The 25,404-nt window shown below is 33.8% G+C and overlaps 1 protein-coding gene across 36 annotated transcripts in view; it reads left to right on the top strand.

Annotated features, from left to right (window-relative positions):
• The window catches only part of LOC128189658 (zinc finger CCCH domain-containing protein 13-like), a 31,446-nt gene extending 7,599 nt beyond the window's left edge, over positions 1-23,847 (top strand). For 2 of the 36 annotated variants that reach the window (XM_052861751.1, XM_052817087.1), the window contains exons 2-29: positions 4,558-4,752; positions 5,588-5,671; positions 7,189-7,306; positions 7,435-7,549; positions 7,684-7,713; positions 8,491-8,550; positions 9,205-9,279; positions 9,748-9,801; positions 11,496-11,565; positions 11,715-11,809; positions 12,060-12,258; positions 12,997-13,070; positions 13,163-13,193; positions 13,823-13,897; positions 14,116-14,138; positions 14,335-14,433; positions 14,836-14,881; positions 15,940-16,127; positions 16,411-16,431; positions 17,399-17,459; positions 17,554-17,615; positions 18,167-18,280; positions 19,131-19,259; positions 19,541-19,651; positions 20,295-20,351; positions 20,576-20,629; positions 21,324-21,455; positions 22,458-23,847. In XM_052861751.1, coding sequence (XP_052717711.1) covers positions 4,558-4,752; positions 5,588-5,671; positions 7,189-7,306; positions 7,435-7,549; positions 7,684-7,713; positions 8,491-8,550; positions 9,205-9,279; positions 9,748-9,801; positions 11,496-11,565; positions 11,715-11,809; positions 12,060-12,258; positions 12,997-13,070; positions 13,163-13,193; positions 13,823-13,897; positions 14,116-14,138; positions 14,335-14,433; positions 14,836-14,881; positions 15,940-16,127; positions 16,411-16,431; positions 17,399-17,459; positions 17,554-17,615; positions 18,167-18,280; positions 19,131-19,259; positions 19,541-19,651; positions 20,295-20,351; positions 20,576-20,629; positions 21,324-21,455; positions 22,458-22,505 — 2,420 coding nt within the window. In that variant the 3' untranslated portion in view covers positions 22,506-23,847. Of the gene's footprint in view, positions 1-1,304; positions 1,601-2,123; positions 2,200-4,557; positions 4,753-5,587; positions 5,672-6,243; positions 6,313-7,188; positions 7,307-7,434; positions 7,550-7,683; positions 7,714-8,490; positions 8,551-9,204; positions 9,280-9,747; positions 9,802-10,623; positions 10,669-11,495; positions 11,566-11,714; positions 11,810-12,059; positions 12,259-12,996; positions 13,071-13,162; positions 13,194-13,822; positions 13,898-14,115; positions 14,139-14,334; positions 14,434-14,835; positions 14,882-15,939; positions 16,128-16,410; positions 16,432-17,398; positions 17,460-17,553; positions 17,616-17,999; positions 18,114-18,166; positions 18,281-19,130; positions 19,260-19,540; positions 19,652-20,294; positions 20,352-20,575; positions 20,630-21,323; positions 21,456-21,880; positions 21,911-22,457 lie in introns of those variants that run through there. The other 34 variants (XM_052819344.1, XM_052817829.1, XM_052829877.1 and 31 more) reach the window with 34 other exon arrangements.
• Positions 23,848-25,404: the final 1,557 nt, after the last annotated feature.

The following is a 25,404-nucleotide window of genomic DNA, read 5'->3' as shown; positions in this document are numbered from 1 at the left end:
TTTCAACAATAGAAAGATTTAACTGGTAAAATGACAAGTGAAATTGAAAGCTTTAAAAAAATCTCAATTACCCTCTAATGTATTCAGACGGAACCCCTGCATTGCCATTATCAATTTATGACAGAGTAAATGTTTAAAGGGGGTAAGTTTTTAAAATATCATTAAAAAATCAACCATAAAAAATTTCCAGAATGCTATTTGAAATTTGATATTAAAGAGCGTTTTCCCTGAAACTCTCATCAGCCGAAATATTTCAACATGCATGTTATTTTTCGTTAGTTGTAGTTAAGAGTTGTCCCCCTTTATGACACAGCTTTCCAGTACTTTACGTGGGATTAAGGGATTTTCAGGATATTGATTACATAATCTGGACCATTGACACGTCATTAAATGTTTACCTGGATCACCTAGAATTAACATTGTCGGAGTTTTATACCTCATTCATGCTTTATTACAAGTTTGACATGCATAGTTAAGTTATAGTATAGGGGTGTCCGTGGTAACAGGATAAGCTCTCTTCATTTTCGTTAATAGGAAGGGGGGGTCAAGGTTGTTAAGTTTTTTTATTGCCACTTTCCAATATTTACTATTGATTATTCCTTTATTTTTCTCTTGTAGATTTTAATTCTCTGCTACGCTGCCTTATAACCCCCCCCCCCCACCCCAAAAAAAAACTCCCTACAATCAATGTCTTGTTTGAAACATGAAACTTACGACACCCCCCCCCCCCCCCACACACACACACACACAAATTTGTAGGCGTGTGACCCGCCTCTGTATAGAAATAACATTTTCAACGGAACACTTATACCCCCCCCCCCCCCCGCAAAATTTTACAATTCAAACACACTAATAAATCATTGATGAAACGCGTTACGTCTGCTCACAAATCATAAGGAAAATTTAATAAGCAATAAGCAACGGCAAGATGACTTTAAATTCAGGTTTCTTAATGTATATTTAGCTTCATAAACGAGGCAATTTAAAAATAAGTTAAAAATGATAGGTTCTTGGATTGAGTTTTGTCCGCCCCAAGCAGTGATTGTATCATCAATAGAAGTGTGGAACTTTAAAAATCAATATTGGTATCCAGGTATTTTCAGCCCCCATGTCAAGAACAACCGATACTCTTTTCCCCTATTAATTCACCTTGATACAGTTTTTAAAAAAATATACAAATAATCCCAGGTATTTCATTGTTATTTTCCATGACTTAATTACGATATAAGTAATCAATTAACAGGCATTGATAGGGTCGTCACTGTAGTGGAGGTGATGATATTTAAAGTGTATAGGGTTTTTGTTGGACAGGTGTAAACTTGCCCCAGACCTCTACAGGTAAATAGTTGTATACAACAACTCGTCACCCCCGGAGTGTAAATAACCGGGTAACTACAGTGATACTGATAGATGCCTGACCCTCGTTACTACACCCTGAGAACAGTACCAACTTCCGTGGTACTCTGTAGAACGAGGCCACACTTTTTCTAGTTGGATTGATTTTTTTTCCTGCTGTGCACTTTTTTTGGTTGGAGATTCATAGATGTGTGTTGTTGGTTTCTCATATTAAACGGGTGGATTTAGATAACCTACAAAACTGGTATGTAGTGCGATGATCTCTTGTATTTTTATCTCATTTTTTATTTATTATAATCATAGTTGATCTAAATCAGTGTAAGGAATAAAGATTGATGATTTTTTTCTGACATAGGGTAAGTGATACATCGTGGTACACGTGTGTTAACTTAACGTCTTTAAAAAGTACATAGATACCATGAAACGGGGCCCGGTTTTCATACATCTGTTTAGTGAACAGTCTTTACATCAACCATTCAGATTTATTTTACAAGATTTTGTTAAAAAAAATTAAGAAATCATTTTATTTAGAAAACTGTAGGTGGTCATAATAAATACTGAAATTCATGCGACCAATTCATAAGGTAAAAGGTAAATACGTCTGTCTTTGAAGTTTGATGTAAAATAACAACTTTTATTTTCGGCAAATTGGGATCAATAAACCGATAAAGTGAACGATTAATGTAACTTGGTCACCTACTAATAGATTCAATTGTTTACGTGTGTGATGTTTGTTGTTTGCACCACTACACGCTCTGACGTCACAGGTGCGTGAAGACTCACTAGTGCACCGCTTGGTGGAGCTGCGGCGGCTCGAACGCCACCACATGGATGGAATCCTGGGTAATATGGCCGTAACTGCAGTGTACTTTGACTTTTATTTTGGCACAGTAGCAAGAGTCTGATAGTTTTTTTTAGCGCATTTGTGACACTTTCTCTCCTTTGGTTGGCATGTTATGAAAGGTTCAGAATGACTGCATGTTGTAATTAATGGGCAATTGCACGTCAAAATACTAGTCTACTTGTTCAATCTTATGTAGTATTAACCTTTGAAATTTTGTTCATAGAAGCACGTAGACTTTTTAACATTTTCATGCTGAGGCAATCTCTGAGTCAACACCAGTCTGGTTCCTTCAGTTTAAAAATCTTTAGTTTAAAATGTTCATTTAAAACAAAACAACGTCAACTTGTCTATACGTCTCTCCAATATTTAACCATTGATTCTGTTTTAGAATCAAATTCGATAAATATTTAATTTAACTGTCCCAGCCACATGACAACAGGTTTAAAACCTTAACTTCTTTTTGGGGTAATATGACGGCTTGATGCTCTCATGTATACTTAACCCGTCTGTTTATTTACACAAACCTTAGATAGCCAGGATACATCGGTAGCTGACCGTCCATTCAAATCCAATCAGTATCTACCAATATCTGGAATATTGTTCTTTTTCTATTCTAGACCCACGTGGGGGAGAAATAAATAGTTATAAGAGACCCACATGCGTGGCCCATACGAGTTTAAGAGCGAAAAAAAAAATCACCCCTTGGATTTAAGATTGATCTGCAAATCGATTCTAGATTAAACAATTTACACCTTTGATAAGATTGTTACACCTGGTATCTGCACACTGAAGTGCAACATTTTGCTGTGTTTTAAACACATTTATAGCTGCACAAGGACCCTTGACAATGCACAAGAACTCAGGATCTACGGAGCAGAGTGGGAAAGGGACATTTGTGTAGTTTAATGATACTGTTTGTACAAACACATCAGCCGAGCCTATTCAAACTGTGTAAATTGTTTGAGAAAATTTCGATCGTTTTGCTAATAATATTTTCGTTAAGTGTCAAATTTGAAAGACAATGTCATTAGTCTCCATACTTTTTCGGAAGCTTTTTTTCCCCGATTCGGTCAGGGTCCTTATGACAAATTACAATTTTCAGAAATATTGGGGAAACTGTGTGCGGAACGGGTACCTCAGTGGTCTTCTTGTAATCCCACAGTAACCCTAAATTGCAGACAAGTAGTAGACGTTCGAGAACTTATAACCAGTCAGGACTTTAACGGGACAGATCAATATCAGAATTGAGTTAATATTCATATTATGAACACGTATCTTGTTTAAAACTTGTCTGTATCTTATCGTCAAAAATCTACACTGCATACACATGGTGTTTCAGCTAACCAGTGCCTAAGTGTACAAGAACCCATGCAGGCCGTAAAATCGTGCTTTTAAAAGGCTGTGAGTCTTTTATATCATGGTCAAAAAAAGTTTACGTGTTTAAATGGGGGGGGGGGGGGGGGGGTTGATGTCTCCGTCTCCCACCCCCCCCCAAAAAAATATAGACGGAGAGGGTACATTAAGGTACAAGCAGCCATATTCAATCTATTTACTGCATGTATGCTTTTTTTAATTGAGGCAGATCCAATGTTACTAGGACATTCAAAATATTCAAACACTTTTTCAATAACCATACCTGAGTACACACGTATGCAAAATCAAATGCATGATTAAAAATTCGCAGAATCCAAATGAATGCATATATTGAATTTGCATCTATTATTAATGAATAAATGATTTCCCTCAAACATTTCAATACCATAACTTGGCATAAGCGCATATGTTTACTTATTCTTGAATGTTCTGACATCAATTCCATGCTGGCTGTTTGACTGTAATCTATATCTGACAAGTAAAGCAAAAACTTAAGAAAGTTAAGATTGAAGGAACATCAATCAGTATAAATTATTTACGAGGAAATCCCATTTTCTTATCTTTTAAAACCATTTCATTTTGCTTCTGAAACCAATAAAACTTAATTGCTTTCAATAAAATGGCCAAGGGTCTTAGACAGTGTCGAGCTTTTGAATTATTTATTGAAGCTAAAGGTTTTAAAACTGATTGTTTTTAAAGATAAGCGCCATACTGGGCAACAAAACGTTATAGATGTTTGAGGCAATGCTTTTGCTTCATATGGAGAGAAATTAAAGCAAGTTTTGTTTTACAGAGCTTTCGCCTACAATATTAATATTTCATTTAATATGATTGTGCCAGGGGCTTTAAAAAGAACTGATATTTGGAACAGAAAGAAAAAAAAGAAAAATTCCAGACGAAAATGTAAAGATATTGAATAAAAGGAAAAAATAGTAGAAATGAATAATTTGTAGCGTTCACCATTTGTCATTTTTTTTTCTCAGCAAGACCACGTGACTTGAAAACCTCCAACAACACCTCGACCGATAACCCCTTGTACCAGGACTTCCGGTTCAAAGGTTATCCATCTGAGGGATTTTTCAACCCCCACAACCCACAGTACAAGAGAAATTCAGCCGCTGAAATGAATGGAACGGATACGAGCAGATATTTCGGCAAAACACAACACTTTGATACAGGTAATGCCTCTTATACTTTTTAATTATGGTCACAAGCAAAATGTTATAGATGGGACTAAGGGTTTTGTTCGATCAATTGTTTTGTTGATTTTGAATCGTGCTTTTGAACGGTTGCTGATAGTTTTGATTCCTTTTAGATTATTATGGTGAGTAATTGACCAATAGAAAGAAAAAAAAACCAGCATGTCGTTGAATTAGAATAGTTAAAAATATTAACCCAAATTAGCAATGTAACGTATGTATAACAAGCTTATGCTTCCATACTACAACCTATATGTACATGTAAGGTGCAAGAAAGTAAAGAAACAATGAGATACTAGCAATAACCAAAATACAAATATACAATAGCTCTCCATTTGTACACCGTTTACCGCATGCAACACAGTAGGAGCTATGATGGAAGTGAATATCTTGCTTGTTTTTCCCAAAACTAACCTTTATAATCCAAACATAACGAGACCTGCGGAAAACCTGGGAAAACGAAGACAGCCAGATCCACCCTACGATCTATATTTGCAAAAAAAAAAAAACTGCAAGGGTACTACAAATTGGACGAATATATGAAAAATATTACTAAAAAAATTGTCTCGTCTGATGAAATTTTTGGACAGGAAAACGATTTCATTCACAATTTAGTAGCTAATACTGTTTTGTTCCCCACTCCATTTCGATGGTGTTGCCATGCAGTTGAAAAATAATATTGATTCGATTTCATATTTTATATGAGTTTTCTGAGTAGGCCCATACAAATACATTTTATTTTTAAGATTTTTAGTAAGGTTAACTAACAATACAGCGTACTGTTTAAATCTATCAAAACGTTTCACATAACCAGGTTTTGAGCGCGCCAAAACTGACCGGCCTTCTGCCAGACCGCGTGCAACGCCACCAATGAGGTCCAGTTCCGGAATGGACAATGGTAGTGCATTGTTACCATGGTCACTTAACCTACTACGTCATAATTTCGTGTCACGATTCTTCTCTTTTTTTTTGTAACCCAACGGTCACATACCGTACTTCTGATCAAAACGATTGATGAATTGGACAGAACAAGAAACCATGCATACATATTTGGTTGTAAATGTTCAAAAACTCTGCTCCTTTGAAAACTGTAGAATCAATAATTCAAAACCCGGCATTCAAAGAGGGCACTCGGGATTGTAAAACAGATTTACACGAGTGGCTTCTTCATAAGGTCTTTGTATATGCATTATAAATTGATTATAAAGAGAAGAATCAACTACTTTCACGTTCTTACCGATAGCTAGAGCTGTATCTAACCTGCCTAGTTACCCACGACTGAATGGAAAGCCACATTAACCCTTTCTACTTGACGGCAGTTTTGATGTTGAAGAAGTGTTAACAGAGTTGAAGAATGCGCTAACTTGATACTTGATTTCTAGCATTTTTTGGATTGTGTTTATACCTCATCTTACTTATGTTGGAGTGAAACTAGGGAAAATTCAAGTGATCACACACTTCCTCTTTCAGCAAGAAAGGTTGAGCCGGTCGCACCGAAGCCGCAGGCGCCGGAAATTGTAACATACCACCCCGGTGATGGTAATAGAAGCTAGCTTCTTATAGACCTGGGCCCGGGGCCATAAAACTTAGACGAGCTCACCTTTGATCTCAGTCTCACTTTTCCACTATATATTCCTTTTTCTAAAAGTGAGACTGAGATCAAAAGTGAGCTCGTCTAACTTTTATGGCCCCGGGGCCTGTTACGAGTCTTCATAGAGCAAAACGTTTTGTTACATGAGTTATGATTGGCTATTTCTTATTTAGTTACTTTTTCGGCAGCTATTTTGCATTTGCGTTTAATTCTTCGTGATTTTCATCTGTTAATTTAATGCCTATGATTTAAAATGTTTTGTTGAAAATGTTTCTTTGATTTTCAAAGAGATGTATAATTTATTCAAAATTTTAAAAAGTGGCAAACGTTTTGCCTTTTTAATATCCAAAACAACTATCCCCTTTTAAACAAGCACCTCTCCAATTTTTTAAGCGACTGTGTGAGCTTCTTTGAGTTTCCTTATTTTCAGTACTAAATGCACTGTATTTATAATTTATTATTTATGAATAAATAAACGTTAAAAATATTAATCTTGCAGGAATGCGCACTCGGCAAAGTAGTGTTCTAACATTAAGTTTTGTTGATTGAACCTTATTAAAATTACACTTGAATTAATATCTCCTCTCTGCAAAATTGAAAGGATGGTCAAATAAATGATGCATTTTATGTATAAAAAACAGCAACAATTGTATCATTAAGAGAATGCCAATATTTCGTAAATGCGTTCAATTTAAATTTCAAAGTAAAAATTTATTTTTCTGGACAAAGATTTATATCTTTTTTTTATTTTTTTTCAAAAGTGCATGTTTTTTTTATGGATTTGTTCGGAACAACCTTACAGATTTTTATTCATATTTTGATAGCACGGCCAAAAATAGACGAGGGACACAAAAGTCTACAATACGGATCTAACGATCCGCGAATTGCCGAATCTCAACAAGTCCGACCCGGACCAATGAGGGGAATGGATTTTGATAGAGGGTAAATCAATACACAGTTTTTCTATTTTACGCGGAAGGTTCTATTTGCATTGTGACGTCATGATTCTGTAATGAAGTTAAAAACTCATTGTGACGTCATCATATCTTCATTCGCTTTTCTGTTGTTAGCGAAAACGATCGTGATAGATTGCGCAAAGAAATGGTTGAAACTGAACAGGATAGACAGAGGATAAGATATCAAGAACAATTGAGAATGAGGGATAGGGATGAGGAGAGGAAGAGGGTAAGTAATATTACGTCACCGCTTAATTTATACAGGGAACTTAATAGTGTTACCGTAGTTGTCAGTCAAAAATGATATGCCTTGATATGCGAAATTTAATGTGTTATAAAACACTTGTTTACTGGTTTTAACAGCACGAGGATATGTTGGAGCAAAGAAGACAGGTTGTTATAAATATATGTAAACTCATCTTCTTTCTTTGAAATCTGCTGTTTTTGGTATATATATCGCCAATATCTTTTTATCTCTATTTCTTCTCTTGTATTGAGTAGTTTCTCATAGGTGTTGAGTGATTGTGTCTGAACTTTGCCATTTGTTATCTTTCAAGTCTTTGTAAAAAAAAAAATCTGTTGTTTCAAGGTACGTGTGAATTTAATGGATGTTGAAGAATTTTGATTTTTAAGACCGCATTTTATCACAGGTCCACAACTGCACCGTTTTCTTGGCAGATCTCTTAGATTTCTGTTCATCAAATAGGCAATGTCACAGAACAAATGTATAAGGAAAAACAAACTCTCGAGTTTCCGGATGTCATCGGGAGTATTTATTTCAGATCATGTCTTCTAGAAGTGGTCTTGTAGGAAACCGAGCAACCAATAAATTGTCACTTATTGCATGGGGTTTGAAGTTCTAATTGACAATTAATTTAATATATGATTACACAACTCGGAAAGGTTCTGACATGACAAAAGCTGCATGAACATCCTAACAAATCTCACAGGTATACGTAACGAATGGCAACGCTTTGATAGAGAGGAGACTGCTGTGTATAACCGGCATAACCAATCGAACATATCTCTTTAGGTTTCCTGTTAAAAATTACATCATGCGCGCAGTGCTGTGTTAATCTGTTCATGCTATCATTAAGTTTTATCGTTTTTATTTCACTTATCGCATGCTTTTGTTAGTCTTAACATTCTCTTCATCATTATGAATTTTAGGACATGGAAATGTTAAAAAATTACAATCCATGGGGTCGTCCCGGGGGTGGAGCGCCGATGGTAAGTCAAGCGGAACTCTTATACGTCCATATTTGTACATAGAGGTGTAGCGTAGCTTCTCGTGTGTTGATTATACGGTTATCCTAACAGGCTCTGGAAAATATAGATCTCATCTGAAAAAATGACCTAAACTAAGAAGTGAAAATTTCAATTTCTACGTAAAGCGCTATTCATACTATCGTCCTTGATAAAAAAAAATTATGTATCAAAGAGTGACTACATGTATATCTTACATAATAGCACTTAAATCACTATTTTGGTGCGAATAGATGATGAATTTGATATAGACCGATTCTCTAAGAGAGAGAGAAAGAGAGAGAGAGAGAGAGAGATTACTTTCGCTGTATAGGTCAAACCAGAGCCTGTTAAGTCTAAGTAGATTGCAAACGATTGAATTCTTTTCTAGTATGAAACGTAATCTTCAAAATATTTTTAAATATTTAAGTAGTGAATTCATATATCTATAAATAGTTGAAAAACACACGTGCTGGCAAGCTTCAAGCCTTGATCACATTTTATATTAACCATCACGCACTATTAATACCTTCTCCCTATATATCCTATATAAGTAAGTCCCGTCCAACCTAAGTCCCAAATATATCAATTCAACAGAATGATTGTTGCGTGTACATTCTCTATGACAACACTTTGCAGGCCGATACCAGAAAGCAGAAATTTACCGAATACCAACTCGACCCCTCGGAGAATACTGAGTACAAGGATAAATGGGTAAGGAACTGTAGCCTCAGCTATTACGTCCATTTCTTAAGTACATGGCAAGATGAGCAGTCACAGAAGGAGGAAAGGGAGGGCCATGGCCCACAGTTTGAAAAGAGGGAGGGGGGGCCAGGAAAGAATTATATAATAACTTTGCACATAAAGAGTAATATTGCAATGCTACTGTTCGATATACGCATAGATTTGTATTAATATTATTTGATTTGCTTAGTGCCTGAACACAATTAGAAATTACAATACTGAATATAAACGTAGTCTGCAATTATGATGTATATTTTGATTTTTCTGCAAGAGTAGAAATTAACTTAGCCTGTTAATATGATATTATCATGTATGTTTTCTCCACCAATAGTATTGCGTGTTGTGGGTATATGATAATGTTGTGTATTTTGGGTATATCCCATATCCAATGTAACACATAGTTTGTCTGACGCGTATTCTACTATATACTGAATACAGGAACCAGCATATCCCGAGTTAGAAAAGATTGATTTTAGGAAAGAAATAGCCCAGGTATCACTCTATAGATGTAATCAAACACTCGGTGACAGCATATTTATAACGAAATCACTAACAGCATGCTCATTCTAGACAGTCTAATAGTAGAATTCATGCAGTCCTATACAAAAAAAACCCAAAGCTAGCATGAATCCGACCCTGCAGTGGTTGCTTTTAGAGACCTGTCAATCATCCTAAACTGATTCATTTTGTCAAAGCTCGGGGAGATAAAAAAGATAATTACAAAAGTTAATTGTACAGGACTGCATTGGAGTTCATTAAAGCTGTAGTCATTTTAATATTTTTTTATGGGAGACGGTGCTCTGTCTTTTATTATTTTTTTTCATTCAGATCATTTTAACAATCGTCTGCTCATTCTTTGCATGCGGAGCGTGGGGTCTTTTACCTTGATTTAGATATTTAACATAGAAATCAGACACATGCAAAAAATGCTAGAGCCCAAGTCTAAATAGAACTATCAAGTTGATGGGTACCATTATCAATTCCGTTTATTAAAAGCAAAAAAAAAAAATTTAGTCAAGGGCATGTCAAATTGATTGACACATGTATATTGCATAGTTCAAAATGTTTGGAAGAAACAAATCAAAAGCAAAAGCGAAAAAATATTTTTTTTTATAAAAAATTAAGTCTTAACCGCTGTCTTATAGTTCTTCATTGAATATTAGATGACTTATACTAAAGCTGTGTAATGGGCTTAGCTTTCTTAACACTCATGGTTTATAGTTGCGCAATGTAACAGGGATTGTAAGGCGATTGTATGGGATAAGTGGGGGATGGTAACTAACCAATGAAGTTTATTTATGTGTTGTTTTGCAGCCGACAGAAAACGACAAAATGATTGACATGAGTCCATTCATGAAAGTAATGCTTAGTATTTATAACACGAGAGTTGTGGTTTTTGTTTGTGATTTACTGAGCTTTTCAAGAAAATAACTTGTAACATCTTTAAATCAACTTGAAAGATGAAAGTTTCCAGTTTAGTATGTTTGGTTTTACTTCTTCAGTTATATAGAGAACTAACTTTATTATGTCACCAGCCTTTACTAATGTTACGTTTAATAACCTTATGTATTTTGATTTGTAGTGATATCTCTATTCTAATACTGTGTGGTAAAAAGAGAACCTTCAAAATAACCATCTTAACATACAATGTAGAAAATGACTTACAATAGGCTTTGTAACAATTATCTAGATCGGAATACTAATAAAATCTTTTGAAATGTAATTCACAATTATAATTCATAATTCAAAAATCACGAAGTATTTGTTTTATATTTGTAAAATGGTATGTTGTCATCAGCGAATGCTTGGCCACTTGATCTGATCTCTCTTCTTGTTGTGACCTTTGACCTCTTTAGTTGTCGTCTGCTTTTTGTTTTCTTTCTTTCAGTTCTGTATATCATTTTCGTTAAGGTTCTTTGCTCTTTTCTTGAGTTTGCAAACCAGACATCGTTACTATTGCTCTTTCTCTGTCCTATTTCTTACTGTCGTTTACTTTCTGTCTTTCTCATTCTTCTGTCTTCTTCCTTTCCTGCTTTCTTGCACAGAGAGACCAGTGTGATAATGATAACAATCACAATAAGTTCAAAGAGAACTGGAAACTATTCGCTTATGACGACAATCCAAACCATCTCCGGGTTCATCCCGGCAGAGCCACGGTCATGCATGAACTCCTCCATAAATTTCAGGATAGAGTTGGCTATGACCCGTCAGGTCCAAGAGATCGCACCAGGTTCGAACAGATGAAGCGTGATCCTGGTGAGTACAATTTTCTTCACAATTCTATGACAATGCAATAAAGACTGTAACGTGTATTTTTTCTGTTTAAAGGACGTGCAAATTGCCCGTCGATATATGAAATTTAAGCCATACATGTTGTAGCTTAAGTTAATTTGTTTCAAATCTAGCACCCAATGCCGACTCTCCAAAGAATAAATCTCCCTTCGAATCGAGAAACGGTCAAACCCAACAAGATGGGATGGTACCTAACCTTCCGATTGGCGTAAGCTTCACCAAACAAAGTCTCGTTATCATTAGTTTAAAATGAAGACGTAAATTCACCGCAACTCAGAACAATGTTAAAATTATATACTAAATTAAAAATAAACCTTATGCTTAACTCATCTGTTACTAGTATTTGTTAAGTTTGAATTTTCATTCCAAAAACATTTCTTCTCTCTCTATCAAACTTTTCTTTCCTTTTCTTTACTTCATTCTATCTTTCTTTCTTTCTCTTCTTCTCTCTATCACAGCCCAACGGATCTATTGTTGACCGTCTCGGCACCCCAGGGGGCGGTGCTCCCCTTAGAACCGTTTCTGGAAATCACGTGAAAACTCACTTGAACACTGCCAAAATTATCCATTTTCAGGACCGGAGCAGACCGGAAGTAGAAAATGTTATCCGATACGAAAAAAGTCCGCACAATCAGCAAGAATACGCCAACGATCTGAGTAATACTTGTCACCCCTTTCTGTTGTTTGACTTCGTGCGCTTATAAGAAAAAAAAACTCACTGCATGAGCCACAAAAAAAGGAACAAAATGCAAACAATAACATTTAAATGCTTTGATATCGTCTGCTTTAAAAAAATCACTATATCCCCCTCCCGAAAAAAAATGAAAACCTTAAAGATTTTGATGTAAATAAACAACAACAACAAAATGCAAACAACATCCTTTCAACGCTTTTGAAATTTAAATCTTTTAAATATCGGTTTGATTCATCTTCGATAACTGCATGTCTGCATATTTTCCTTCTTTCAAAATGTCATATTCATGTACTTTTTTAACACTTTGCTTTTTATTTTTGCATGCTGACTGACGTGAATTTTCTACAGCTAAAGCAAATAATAAAACGATTTAAATTTATTAAAGATGCTGATTTGCAGCTACAGCAAAACTAAAAAAGAATCTTATGTTACCGTGAAATGTAAAAGAGTTCCACAAAATCTCTTTGAATTCCCACCTTCATGAAATATATTAATATATAATAATTCCACAGTATTGGAACATTATTTTATCATTATCACATAAATTCAACTTTTAATGAATATACAATACGATCTGTAGTGACAAAATATTGTTACTTAATTTTTTCTACAATAATAAATTTCATGAACGGCAACCTTTAAACCGACGATATCAACAAATCAACAAACAACAATTTTAACAAACGTTTATTATTTTTCAGAAATGCAACAAAAACAAGAGTCTCTCCGAAACCAAGAGGAAAAATTACACACTCTTAAACAGGAACTGGATCATGTAAGTCTTATACTACGGCGTTAGTCTAGAAAGCATTTCTTTTATTCATAAAGTTGACATAAAATTTTACTCGAATGTGCTCATTTTTACAGTTAAAAGCAGCGGCAACGGATAGAAGACCAGGTAACCATAGACACATCCTGTAACCGCTCCTGACTCTTGCTTTACACTTGCACTTTCTGTAATGCTTTTTGTTGTAGCAGCCAATTGACTATGTCCTCCTCACCCCGCTAACTAGCACTGATTACAGCCTTACGTTCTTCATCCAGTATAACTCACTGTTTCCTTTCAGCCTTATTGACCGTTTTCATATCGACTTACTTACTATTTCTAACATGTCACCAGCTTGTTTCTTCAATCTGACGGAGACTGCATGTTGTCCCGTGTCTTCTACTTTCTACACTGTCCTTCTTTCTCTCTATACTCTTTTAGTGTGCCACCTTTCCGTATGGTAAACCTGGAGGTGGTGCCCCTAATCTGTCAAAATCTGGCAAGTATCTTGTCCGACTTCACTCTGTTTATATCTTCGCGTTTAAATTCTTTTTCTTACTCCATTGATTTGAAGCATCCTATGTATTTTCTGCTTATTACATTCTTTACTAAAAGCTTATGCTACACTTATTTCTTGCATTTTCTTTAGTTTTTAGATATCTGTTTTTTCGTTGAATATACACTGCATTATTTTATCTGCACCCTCTTCTATATGCATGCTCTAATATTTTTTTTATTTCCCCCTTTTTCACATGTTAAAGGAAATCACTTGCGTTTAAAAAGAAAACTTTACAATAGTATGGACGCAATCGAACTTATGAAAGTTCAAGCCAGAGGTATGGCTTTAATGGTTAAACAAATTAAAACTGATTTTTGTGTAACTTGGATATTATCTATAATAACCATATCACTTAAGCAAATGTCTTAAACTTATATAACAAATGTATTGAATGTGAATTGAATAAAATATCTCAATTTGAAAATTTAGTATATTAACATGGAATGTTATTAAAAACTTGTCCGCTTAATATTTTTTCTTTTATAATATTTACAGATTCATTCCAAGAAAGACGACAGGTAAATACATTTATACCTTATTATACAAATTCATAAACTGGTATTGGGGGTTAATATTAGCAATTAACCATTTGGGGACACATCTCTACTTTCTCTTAACCTTTCCTTCTTTCTAGATTCTAACTTTCTTACCAAATGTATCTTCTTTACTTTCCTCTCTCCTCTCTTTCTTTCCTAACACTCTCTGATTTAACAGCTTGATGAGTATGATCCTTGGGGAAAAGGAATAGGGAACCCTCTACGGAATTCTGATGGTTATCTTAAGAATATCAGAAGGTCTTTCAGGAGTAGGAAGGTAGCGTGTGAATTGGCGTTCAACCTTTAACATTTGTATCGATGTACATGTATGTTTCCAAAACAGTTTGGGGTTATGCTTAATCAAAACAAATCTGTATTTCATGCAAGTAATCAACGAGTTGTTTTTAAGTCTAACAGCCCAAAAATATTTTCGAGATTTATTTTTGTTTTTTTTACATTTTAACTGACTGATATTTGCATTTTTGAGCTCATTTCAAATCATATATGCCTGTGTATTGAGATATTCAACAACTTCATTGTCTATGTTCGTATATGCAATTTTTTTAATTGTTAACCGGGTTTCATTTCGGCAAAAAAGTGAAAAAAATGATTGTTAGCAATGAAGTGTTCTGCTCTTGTGATTTTTTTTAATCCGAAACTTTTCTTTATATTTTTGTAGAATGGTTATGGCGATTCGTATGAAAGAGGAGGTAATCCACGCACAGGTTATTATTGTTTTGCAATTAACACTAATACGACAATCATTCTCTGACAAATAAAGCAAAAAGAAGAAAAAAATGTATCAGGAAATGTAATAATAAAGGCGAAAGAAGATAAGGGGAGATACTATGCAGTTTTACCGTTATATGAAAGAAAAGTACATATACTTGCATTACATGACAAAAATATGAAAACTTTTAAAGAAAGATTAGCTGCACATTACAAAAATATTATATTTTTGCAAGTCGTGTTTGGCACGTAGTTCTTCAAAGATTATATTTTAAATTTGGACAAATGAGGGCAATATATATCTGCGTATATAAAATATGATTAATTTAATCAGTTTACGATTTTCTAGAGCACAGAGGTAATTGATAGCAGATTGTCGTATTAAGCTTAATATCATAATCTTTTTGTTTCTTCGTTACAATTTTATTTTATAGCTTTTAATAAACATTGTACTGTAGTATATAAGTGTTGTATTATTAATTTTTCTTTTATCTTTTGGCATTATATTCTGAATAAGCACACTTTTATAAGACAACATAAGAACGCAAAATAATCACAGCAGTTTAATATATACTTTTAAAATTCCCAACAATTAATAATTCTAAAACGTGTTAGTGTTGTGTCGTGTTGATAAATTTTGTTTCAACAACGAACATTAATATTAATTTAATTCTAACCTTATGATAAAATTTAAGGAGGAAGAGATAATAATACTATACTAGTATTATTGGCATGACCTCAATGCATGGTCCATAATGTTGTGAACCTGCTTTCAATAGTTCATGTCTGGTACATGTACGATAATCGATAACCATTATTTTAACACAACTTATTCATTAATTTTTTTCTACAATTTTCTTAATCATGTATTTAATATAAGTCACTAATTTACAATAAGCTTAAAAAGTAAAACAAATAACTTTATGCTTACCATTTACTAGTACCTTATAGCAAGAAAATTATTCGAACAACAAATGACAATTTCGATTATCAAAGAAGAATCAATGCCTATAAATCATGTTCATTTCATTCATTCTTTATCTAACTTTGATAGCTCCAGACACATACAGGAGCGCAACAAACCCGTTCGAGGAGTATGATAATCTCGGCAGAACTGGAAAGCCTAGAAAGCCAAACATGGAAATGCATCCCATCTATCACCCGTTCGGAAGATCCGGGGGAGGGGCACCAGTTAAAGACGACGCCGGCAAAGTTAATACAATCTTGCATGGCCATTCAGATGTAAGCATTTAAGTATCTACTAATAACTTTTTTGCAAAACTATCTTATATTACTGACTCTTTACTTGAATTGAATTGGAAATTTACAAAAGTTAAATAATATTTATTTTAGAAACATTAAAACTTGTGGGGAATGTTTTTTTTTTTTTTGATTTGAGATATGGGTTTAATTGTTTAAGGGAGATATTCATTGTCTGTTTGCTTTTACTAAATTGCTTGCGTGTATAAAGTCCTGTGTTTTAAGAAAGGATACACATCAATCTTAAATCACATGCTTTTTGCAGCGGCACTATTTAAGTAACAACGTAAGTATACTGCTAGACATCTCACATGGGCGTCACTTTCAGCGTTTTCGTCAGTTAGTGACATCCTCTCGTATATGTTACTTAATTGACAGCCAGAGAGATCATTTCCTGCTATTTTAATGTTTATTTGGATTTACTAATTTAACACTTCTTCTGTCTTATGGATATAACACAAAAGCAACATTTCTCACTGTATTGCTGTAACGTTTAAACGTTAAAATTTCTAAAGAATATAATATCTTTTAAAAAATCGTAATATTTGTTTATTGCAGAAAAATTTCTTTCTTTCTTAGTACTTTTATCAAATCTAGCTTTCTTTGTTGAACAGAACATAAACTTTTAAAAAATCCTCCGCAAATCACTGATTGTTTTGTGCTGTTTTTTTCTCTATTGTTTGATTCCCCAATGTTTGTGATATTTTCAAGGAGTGATGTTTCAGTTTGATTTAAGTTTCATTTTAATTTCATTTAAGACGTCTCCAAATTTTGCAGTTTACCCTTCCTTTGTTGTTGTGAAATTCATTCTGTTTGAAGAATAAATTAACGTTCCTCCTATCTGCATTTACATTAGCGCGAAACTAAGTTTAAAAATTCAGTATAGTTATCGTTTTAAAAGCATGCAACACAAATTACTCATTTTGTATTGTAAACAGTTTTTAATACAGTGATAACTTTTATTTAATAAATGCACAGTTGCATTATGTATGCATATATTATTGCATGGGTAATAGGCATATCTATCTATATATCTTTGGTGCTAGATGGCAGGTCTGTTCACATAAAGCATAAATTACCAATAATGATACCTCTAGTTAAATTTTAAAAAATTAAAAGAAGGCATTTGTATCAAAGTTATTATAAACAATTATTTACAAACATAAGTAGATTATGATAGATAATTTATTTTCATTTGGTTTATTATTTGGACCAATTTGACTGACTCATTTTTGTTTGGTTGGTTTTTTTAGCTTTCTGATTATGAAAAGAGGCAGAATGCGATCAAGGCAAAAATCTACTATGCGGAATTAGGTAAAAATTTCTGTCGCCCTCTGAAACTTGACATTTGCTCGTGATTCTGTCATATTTTGTACTTGATCTTTTGTATTTATTATTCTTCCATCAGGTGAACAATTGGAAGTCCAGAATTATAAGAGGCAGAAAGAAAAGGAAGAAAAGAGGAGACCGGTATGACTAATTAAATTTAAAAAAAATGTGAAATAAACAAATACTTTGTAAACGTGTATTTCTTTTCTTTTTATGAGCTTGAATTTAAAAAGCATGTAGTTAAATTATAATTATGTAGAACGATGTTACATTGCAAAACTTTTGAAGTATTGCTTAGTATTGTATTAATTTATTTTCTTGTAGAAAATTATGTTTCTTTATAAAATTTTATATTTTTCGACATTCTTATGCGTTTTTTAACTGTAAATTTTTGTTTGATGTTTGAAAAACAATTTTCTTCATCTAGGGCAGGTTGCTTACATGAAATTCATCAGCAAGAGGGAAACATTTACCAAAATTTATCGAGAAAACCTTTAATGTGTTTTGATCTACTTTATCTTACAGATCGGAGAACTCGCAGTATTAATTAATGATAAAGTTGTAGGGAAACCCCGGCGTAACCCCGTCACAGGACTGTTAGAGAACCATCATCTTGGTAACTCTGACGTATCCCTACAGGTAATTTGATGAGCCTCCTTAAAATATTAAGTCATTTGCTATATTTGTTACAGCATGGTGAATTGGCCGTTATCATTGATGATAAGTTAACTGGCAAACCCAGAAGGGACCCCATTACTGGGTCCCTTAGAAATCATCATCTGGGGAATTCTGATGTGTCACTGCAGGTATACTATGAGGGTGTGATCTTTTCCTTTGGCACACTGACATAGGCACTCTTACTATGCAGAAAAAAACCCTTTGTCTTCAAACAGCGTCTGGCTTTACTTATCACTAATATGTGTACAGTACTGATGTTAGACGAATGGACTGTAGATATTTGTAGACTATCAAAGAAGAATAGTTTTTTGTTCCTAGTTTTGAATTAGATCTATTTTTTTTCCTGTAATTTGTAATGCTTTTTAACCGGTAATTTCTTCTGGGCAGTGAATTATGACTGTAGAAATTAGCAGCAAATTAACATAGACCCAGTAAACATACTTACATGTAGGCCTATATATTTTATTGAATTAATCCTTCTAGTTATATTGTTTTACCTTTTAAGACATGTGATATGGATTTCGTAGTTTGTTTCTAAACTTTGTATATTTATTGTTGAGGAACGTTCTGAATTAGATAAACAGTATAACACCTGCTTCCTATCTTGTGTTGTCACACCTTCTCTGTGCGTCTCTCAGTTGTCGGAGTTTCTAAAGCTTTCTAAAGCTTATATGATTGTATTGAATTGTGTGGATGTTACAAATAATTTATGTTATAATGTAATATGTTGGTTTTAACAATTCATTTAACCTTACTATAACGAAAGCTTGCTTTATGGTTGTTCAGTTTATAATTTTGTTACGCAAAACGAAACCAAAACACAATTTTTTGCTTTAATTTTTTTTACATAATTATACCAGCAGTTGTATAACATAATAATATCGACAGTGGTACATGTATTCTACGCCATTATACCGGCATGACGTGGTAGTGGTGAAACACATTATTCAATGTTCTCTATGATGTGATATTCAACAGAAAATGGGAAGCCAGCCGAGGAACATCGCTGAACAGAAACAGTATCACGATTTCTTGGACAACATGAACGAAGAACGGTCCCGCAAGAACGCACTGGGCAAAATGAAGGACTTCCAAGAAGGAAAGAAAGTAAGAAAACTACTATAAAATCATAACAAAGAAAACATTTATCTTTGTGTGCCCTTAACCTAAAGTTGGTTAAAAATAATTTCCTCTTTAAGGAAATGTGAAGTGAAATTTCCTGAGTAAAATTTTTTATGACTTGATAATTCATTTCAAGCCTGGGAGCACAGAAAAAAAAACTTTTTATGCTTTCATTTACAATGTATAACAAAATACTAGTAGTTCCATGAAAAGCAGAGTGGATTGAAAATTCGATCTTAAACCATTTTTCATTTATTTATTTTCAGCATTATGACACGATGGATAACCTTTGGGGAAGACCCGGTGGAGGGGCACCTAAGGGGTACACCATGAGGAAGTTCAACTTGGATGAGATCATCCACCGCCCCACCCATGATGTAAGAGCTGTCCTCCGCCCGCCATCACTACCAGAACCATCTTCATAAACTATCTCTCTCTGTCTATCTTTCTCAGAACTTTTTACAGTGTGCATATCAAAACAGAAACAAAACAAAAAAATACATTCTAAGTATTTGTTTTATTGTCCGTTTGCTTTGTAAAGTTTGTATTTTGCACAAGAATTATGTTTGGTTTGTTCTTTGTAAAGATTTTGTTAGAGTCTTGCTTTGCTATTTGCTTTCATAAAATATTTAATAAAGAGAAGCATCTTAAACACATAAAGCCTGGTGTCCTTACTTTATCAAAGAATTTTTAGAACCAAATTCAAGAAAGCTTTGAAATGTAATGAACAAATGGAGAAATTTTACTTTCTTGAAGATTCGTTTGTTTTTTAATCGAATAGCATCTACAGGATGAACAAATATTATTATTTTTAAAATTACTGCTTATTAAAATTAAAACAAACACACACCTATAAGAATTGTATGTATGTTACACATGGAAGATGAAACAAGAATTGAATTGTGGCTCTTGTAACGGTGTCTGTTTTAGCATGATGAAATGTAGTCTGTAGTTAAGTGGTGATTGTGTATGATACATGTAGTTGTTTTTGACATGGTTGCACCTCTGTAATTTTAACAGAAAGCCACGGAAGAATATGTCAGAAAGCACGATTGGTCAGAGGTAGAACCGGAAAAGGTGGGTGCTAATGTCACAGCTTGAGTAACCAATGAACGCAAAGCATTTTGTGAAATGCCAAAAAAGGCATTTGTTTGAAGCATATGTTGTGCCGGTTTTTATAATTTTTTTCATCAGTAAAATAATAACTGATCTATAAACTGAACTTTTGATACTGATCTTTGCATGTTGTAAGGTGTTTTTTAAAACGACACTAACTGATGAATCCTCCATGTTTGTTTTAGTTCTTTTTAAAAGATGACGATGCGTATTATGCAACTCAAAGGTCCCCTCGACAGGTTAGATCTCTTCTGTGCTCATAGTTCCCAGCTAGACAACTCGGCCCTTAGTTCACGTACTGCTAACACTAGCTTAGCTTTCCCTCGTCCTCTGTGACTAACAACCAATGCAATGCATACTTAACGAACATTCTGTAAATGACTGTTTAATCAACTGAGATAAAACTGCCATCACAGATTCTTTAGCACGATCAAAATGATAAATAAATTAACTTCTTTTTCATCCTCATTTAAAGCCTGAACCTTTGCTACCATTCTTTGCAAATGTCACAATCTTCAGCAAAATAATTTTCGCTCTGGCTAATTGCAAAGGAACTCGCATATTATTTGCAGACATATTTTCTCCCATAATAAATTTATATTTATCATACACATGATTTCAATAATTTTGAATTCACTCCTTTAATTTCACAAACTTTATAACAAAACACTTGATCTAAACTGCATTGCATTGACGTCTTTAACTTACCTTTTTTTAAAAATTAAATATGGTGCAAGTTTTTAATATTATATTATAGAAAATTGGGAAAATATTAAAAGAAAATAATAAAGTAGAAATTAAAAAAATATTAACAGTTAAAACTTAACATAATGTTTATCAAGTGTAGAAAAGCTTAGTATATTGCGCACTGTACGTTCCCAACATGACACCAAACCTTAGATGTATGTTGAAGATGTAGGGTACCTTTTACAGAACCCCATGCTATCCGCCAGAGATATTCAGGAGGGACGATTATCCCCAGGTTCCATGCCTAAGAAATTTATAAAGAGCACTGTAACTAGTACTCATGCCAATATGTATGACTATCGGGAAGACTACCCTCAGGTGAGTGCCCAAAACACAGCAAGTCGTGGTTTCGTATTTGTCACGTGATCATTTGCATTAGTAAAGTTTCGTATTGTCACGTGATTGTTTGCACAAAACCCAAATTTTTAAAACCTAATACCTGATGAACACTAAATTGACGTATCTGGTGGAGGCGATAGTACTTGTAATTGTATTTCCTTATTTTCTTTCTTACCGAGTATGATTTGAACAATTTCCCCATTAGTGACTAACAAAGGAGCTGACTGTTATTGCGATCATAACAATTGATTAATCAACATAATAAGTTTATATTAACCAGCCTAATTTAGTAACAGAAATTGAACCTAACTGAAGGGTTTGCATCAGTGGCATAGTGCAATGTTTTACTGCGATGAAGCATGTGACCTGTAACCTTTAACCTATATTAATGCATGTTTTGTCAGAAGCCTCATACAGCGCATTAGTCCCTTTAGGTATGGACAAAGCTTTAAACCCTGGGGTGATGGAAGCTTATATGGTGAAAGGCAATGTGTGAATTTCAAATATACACAAACCCACCTCTGCATTGTTAAGTACCGATGTTGTCATCGCCATTAAGACTTAATTAGAAATATAAAGCACAATTTTAGATGTATACGCTTAAAAGAAAAAAATCCAGAGTACCGGTATCTATCATTTTCCTAAATTGGTTAATTTTTTTTTCAGGAAAAATAAGCAATCAAATGTTTTTGGTATCGATATATCATGAAAATATTGAGTAGACATATTTGTTTGAATTTTTATTTTCAGCACAATTTGTTTAAAGATGTGATACTTTTCTTAGTTATTCTGCGACTTGGTTTTTTTGCACGTGACATTTACATGTATAGCGTGAGAAACACACGTTTTATAAAGAAACTTTTTATTCCGGTTTGGTTATGGGACTATACAAATTAAATTTCAGACAACACACTGTTAAATCGATTGCTTTCCTTAAGGTAATTGTGTAGTACTAATAATTGTATGTTATGTGAATTACAGAAAGATTACAGGGTCGGTGCTCCATACGCCACTGTCAACGAAGGTTAACGGAAGTGATGTGACTAGACATCCGTCTGACCGAAAAAAAAACCATAGCTGTGACAGAGAACTTTTTTTTCAGACCAACAATCTCTTCAGTGCATGAATTATTAACAATATCACTCGGAAGATTTTAGTTTGTATAAAACGGATGTAAATAGTTATCGATTAGAATAACAACAAAACTGTTAAATTGAAATTTTGATCTTGCAGACTATCCTGATTGTTATAGTTTAACAAACAAACAATGAACAACATTCTTCCTGTTTAGAATCTTTATTACATGTATTTAATTAAGGAAATTGCGCTTTCTTTAACAAAATACAATATTAGCATTCTTATCTGAAGGCGTTTGCAAAAATATTGCGATTTTCGCCCGAATGTTGCTGGTAGAAGGTATTCAATAATGTACATTAATGTATTTCTGGTTGTGGATATGGGTAAATTTTGCTTGTTAATACTCTCCAGCATATAAACTTCACATCATATTATAGTAAAAGTATTAACTCGTGTGTTCTTGTATATAGATACACGTGTGTAGGTATTAAACTTTCGTTGGACTTTCGTCGTATAAATGGCCATATTTGGCGGTGTGAAAGAATGAGCTACTGTTTCAAAAATATTTATGTTTGATATTCATAGTATTTATATCATTATTTAAGTCGACTTAATTTTTATCATTACGTTAAAAAATGTGAAAATGGAAGTTTATATGATTTTCCGGGTTTTCAGATTTAGTACCTTTTTTAATCGTGTGTCCATTTTTTATTGAGTTTTATTTTCAATTTTGAAAAGGCTCTAATCAAGCGAAGCTGTGATAAATGTTTTCTGTTTCAATATAAGCATAGTTTTATGTATTTTATATTTGAAAAGAGAGCAAAATTAGATTGTTTGATCGTGGTTTTTTCTTTTAAGTTTGTATCAGTCAAAATCGTTTAATCCATTGATTTTTTCCATTTTCAAAACATTTCATTAAGCTTAAAGTAGGTACGAAAGCTTTAGAAAATTATTATTGTTATCAAGATCTACATCATAGAAAGGCGCTACTTCTAAAAGGATTGTTATTTCAAGTATATGTATAACAATTTTCCAAGGGCATATGTATTAACTCTGCTGGTTGTTTCTTTTCTTTTGTTATTTATTAATTTTTTGTCCGTGTGTAATTTTGTACACAGAATGTCAATTTTTTACTGTTCTTTTATGTATATCCGTCCATTGATATAATCAAAGAATATATTTATTATTTCATAGAATATGTCTACATTATATATATATAAAACTAGAAATTCCCATGGAGCACACTGTTTTTCTTGTTACGTGAGCGCCGTATTAAAATTTATCAATGCCTCAAGTTGCTTTTTTATTTAAGTTAGCATATCACAAGCGTTGTTTGGCATTCGACACAGCATCTTTTAAGCGCATGTGTCGTAAAGTTTGAGACCTGTTAATTCCTACAAATGCTTTCCATAACTTCCAAATACCAGTCAATAATGTATGCATGTTTTTTGTACTCTCAGTACTTTGATTTCTTGTCACAAACGGCATGGTTCATGGTTCTTTAACTGAAGTACCAATAAAGAACATTCAGAATATTTCTAGAGGAAATGAACAACGCCTTCCTGCGAGCTATAAGTACTAGCATTTGGAATACAAACGGGGAGATGAAATAACTTAAAACCTAATTATAAACGACTGTGATGTGCTATGATATACAGTGTAGCATTATGTCAAGGGTTTGTTAAGATTACAGCAAAAAAGACTCGTTGCGCTTATTTCCTTGAGCATAAAGTATATTACAGAGTATGCACGCATTACGTGTACACCTGCTTATGAATAACTAAAATTATTACATAATTTATAAGGTCCCATTTAGAAGATTATGTTTAATATTCGAAATTGTGACAGTCTATACATGTATATGAAAAAAAGAAGATTTTCTTTAATTCATAGGTCGCAAACTTACATACATGTATACCAGTGCGGAAGTAGCTTACAAAAATAAAGAAACAAATTTTGCTTCAGATGGATCAAATTACTTCTTTGAAAAAAAATAACACAAAGAGGTGTCACATCAAATAACATTTAATAAGTCAGGTATGTTACATTAAAATTCATTTATTAAAGTATGTAACATAAAATAACATTGAGGTTTGTCACATCAAATAACATTAAAGTATGTAACATAAAATAACATTGATGTTTGTCACATCAAATAACATTAAATATAATGTTGATAAGTCACATCAGATAACAATAAGGCATGTTACATTCATCTTCCTTTTGGTATGTAACATCAAATAACATTAATTTTTGTCACATCAAATAACAGTTAGTTACGTACAACTGTAACAGTCTGATCGCTAGTTTTCACAGTTGTAGAATAAGGAATCTCGGAAGCGGTACACCTTGCATCCCCTGTTCACAAAATTGTCAATTTCTTGCTGTATGACTTCCCTATCCAAATGGTATATTGGTGGGAATGGATGTAAAGGAACCCCGGGGTCGTTCTCCGGAACCCTCCTCTTGTTCCTGCAACAGCCGCACCGTGGGTCGATAGTACACGGAGAGGTGCTTGGGGGCTGGTGGTCGTTTTTGTGATTATTCGCACCCTTACCTCGTTTGGTTTTGGGCGGTTGCCGTGGTCTTTGGGTACCTCCGGTATTGCTCTGGTTTAAGACGGGTAAATTTGTTGCCGAACGCTCTTTCCTTATCCTGTTCTGTGTTTGTTTACTCTCTTTACAGGCATCTTTCGGTCTCTTTCCATTAGAATCACGTGTACTTAAGCAATTGTCATCTTTTTTCGGCGGCACTGTTGTCCTTGGTGTTTCTTCATCCTTCACGATGATTTTTCCAGACTGATTTGGCGCGTTACTTGCTAAATGGCCCCCCTTCGATGCCGCACTTGTGA

This window comes from Crassostrea angulata, chromosome 1 (genome assembly GCF_025612915.1).
Source record: "Crassostrea angulata isolate pt1a10 chromosome 1, ASM2561291v2, whole genome shotgun sequence".
Taxonomy (NCBI): Eukaryota; Metazoa; Mollusca; class Bivalvia; order Ostreida; family Ostreidae; genus Magallana; species Magallana angulata.
Note: the sequence above shows the minus strand (reverse complement) of the source record. Positions and strands in the feature narration are given on the sequence as shown.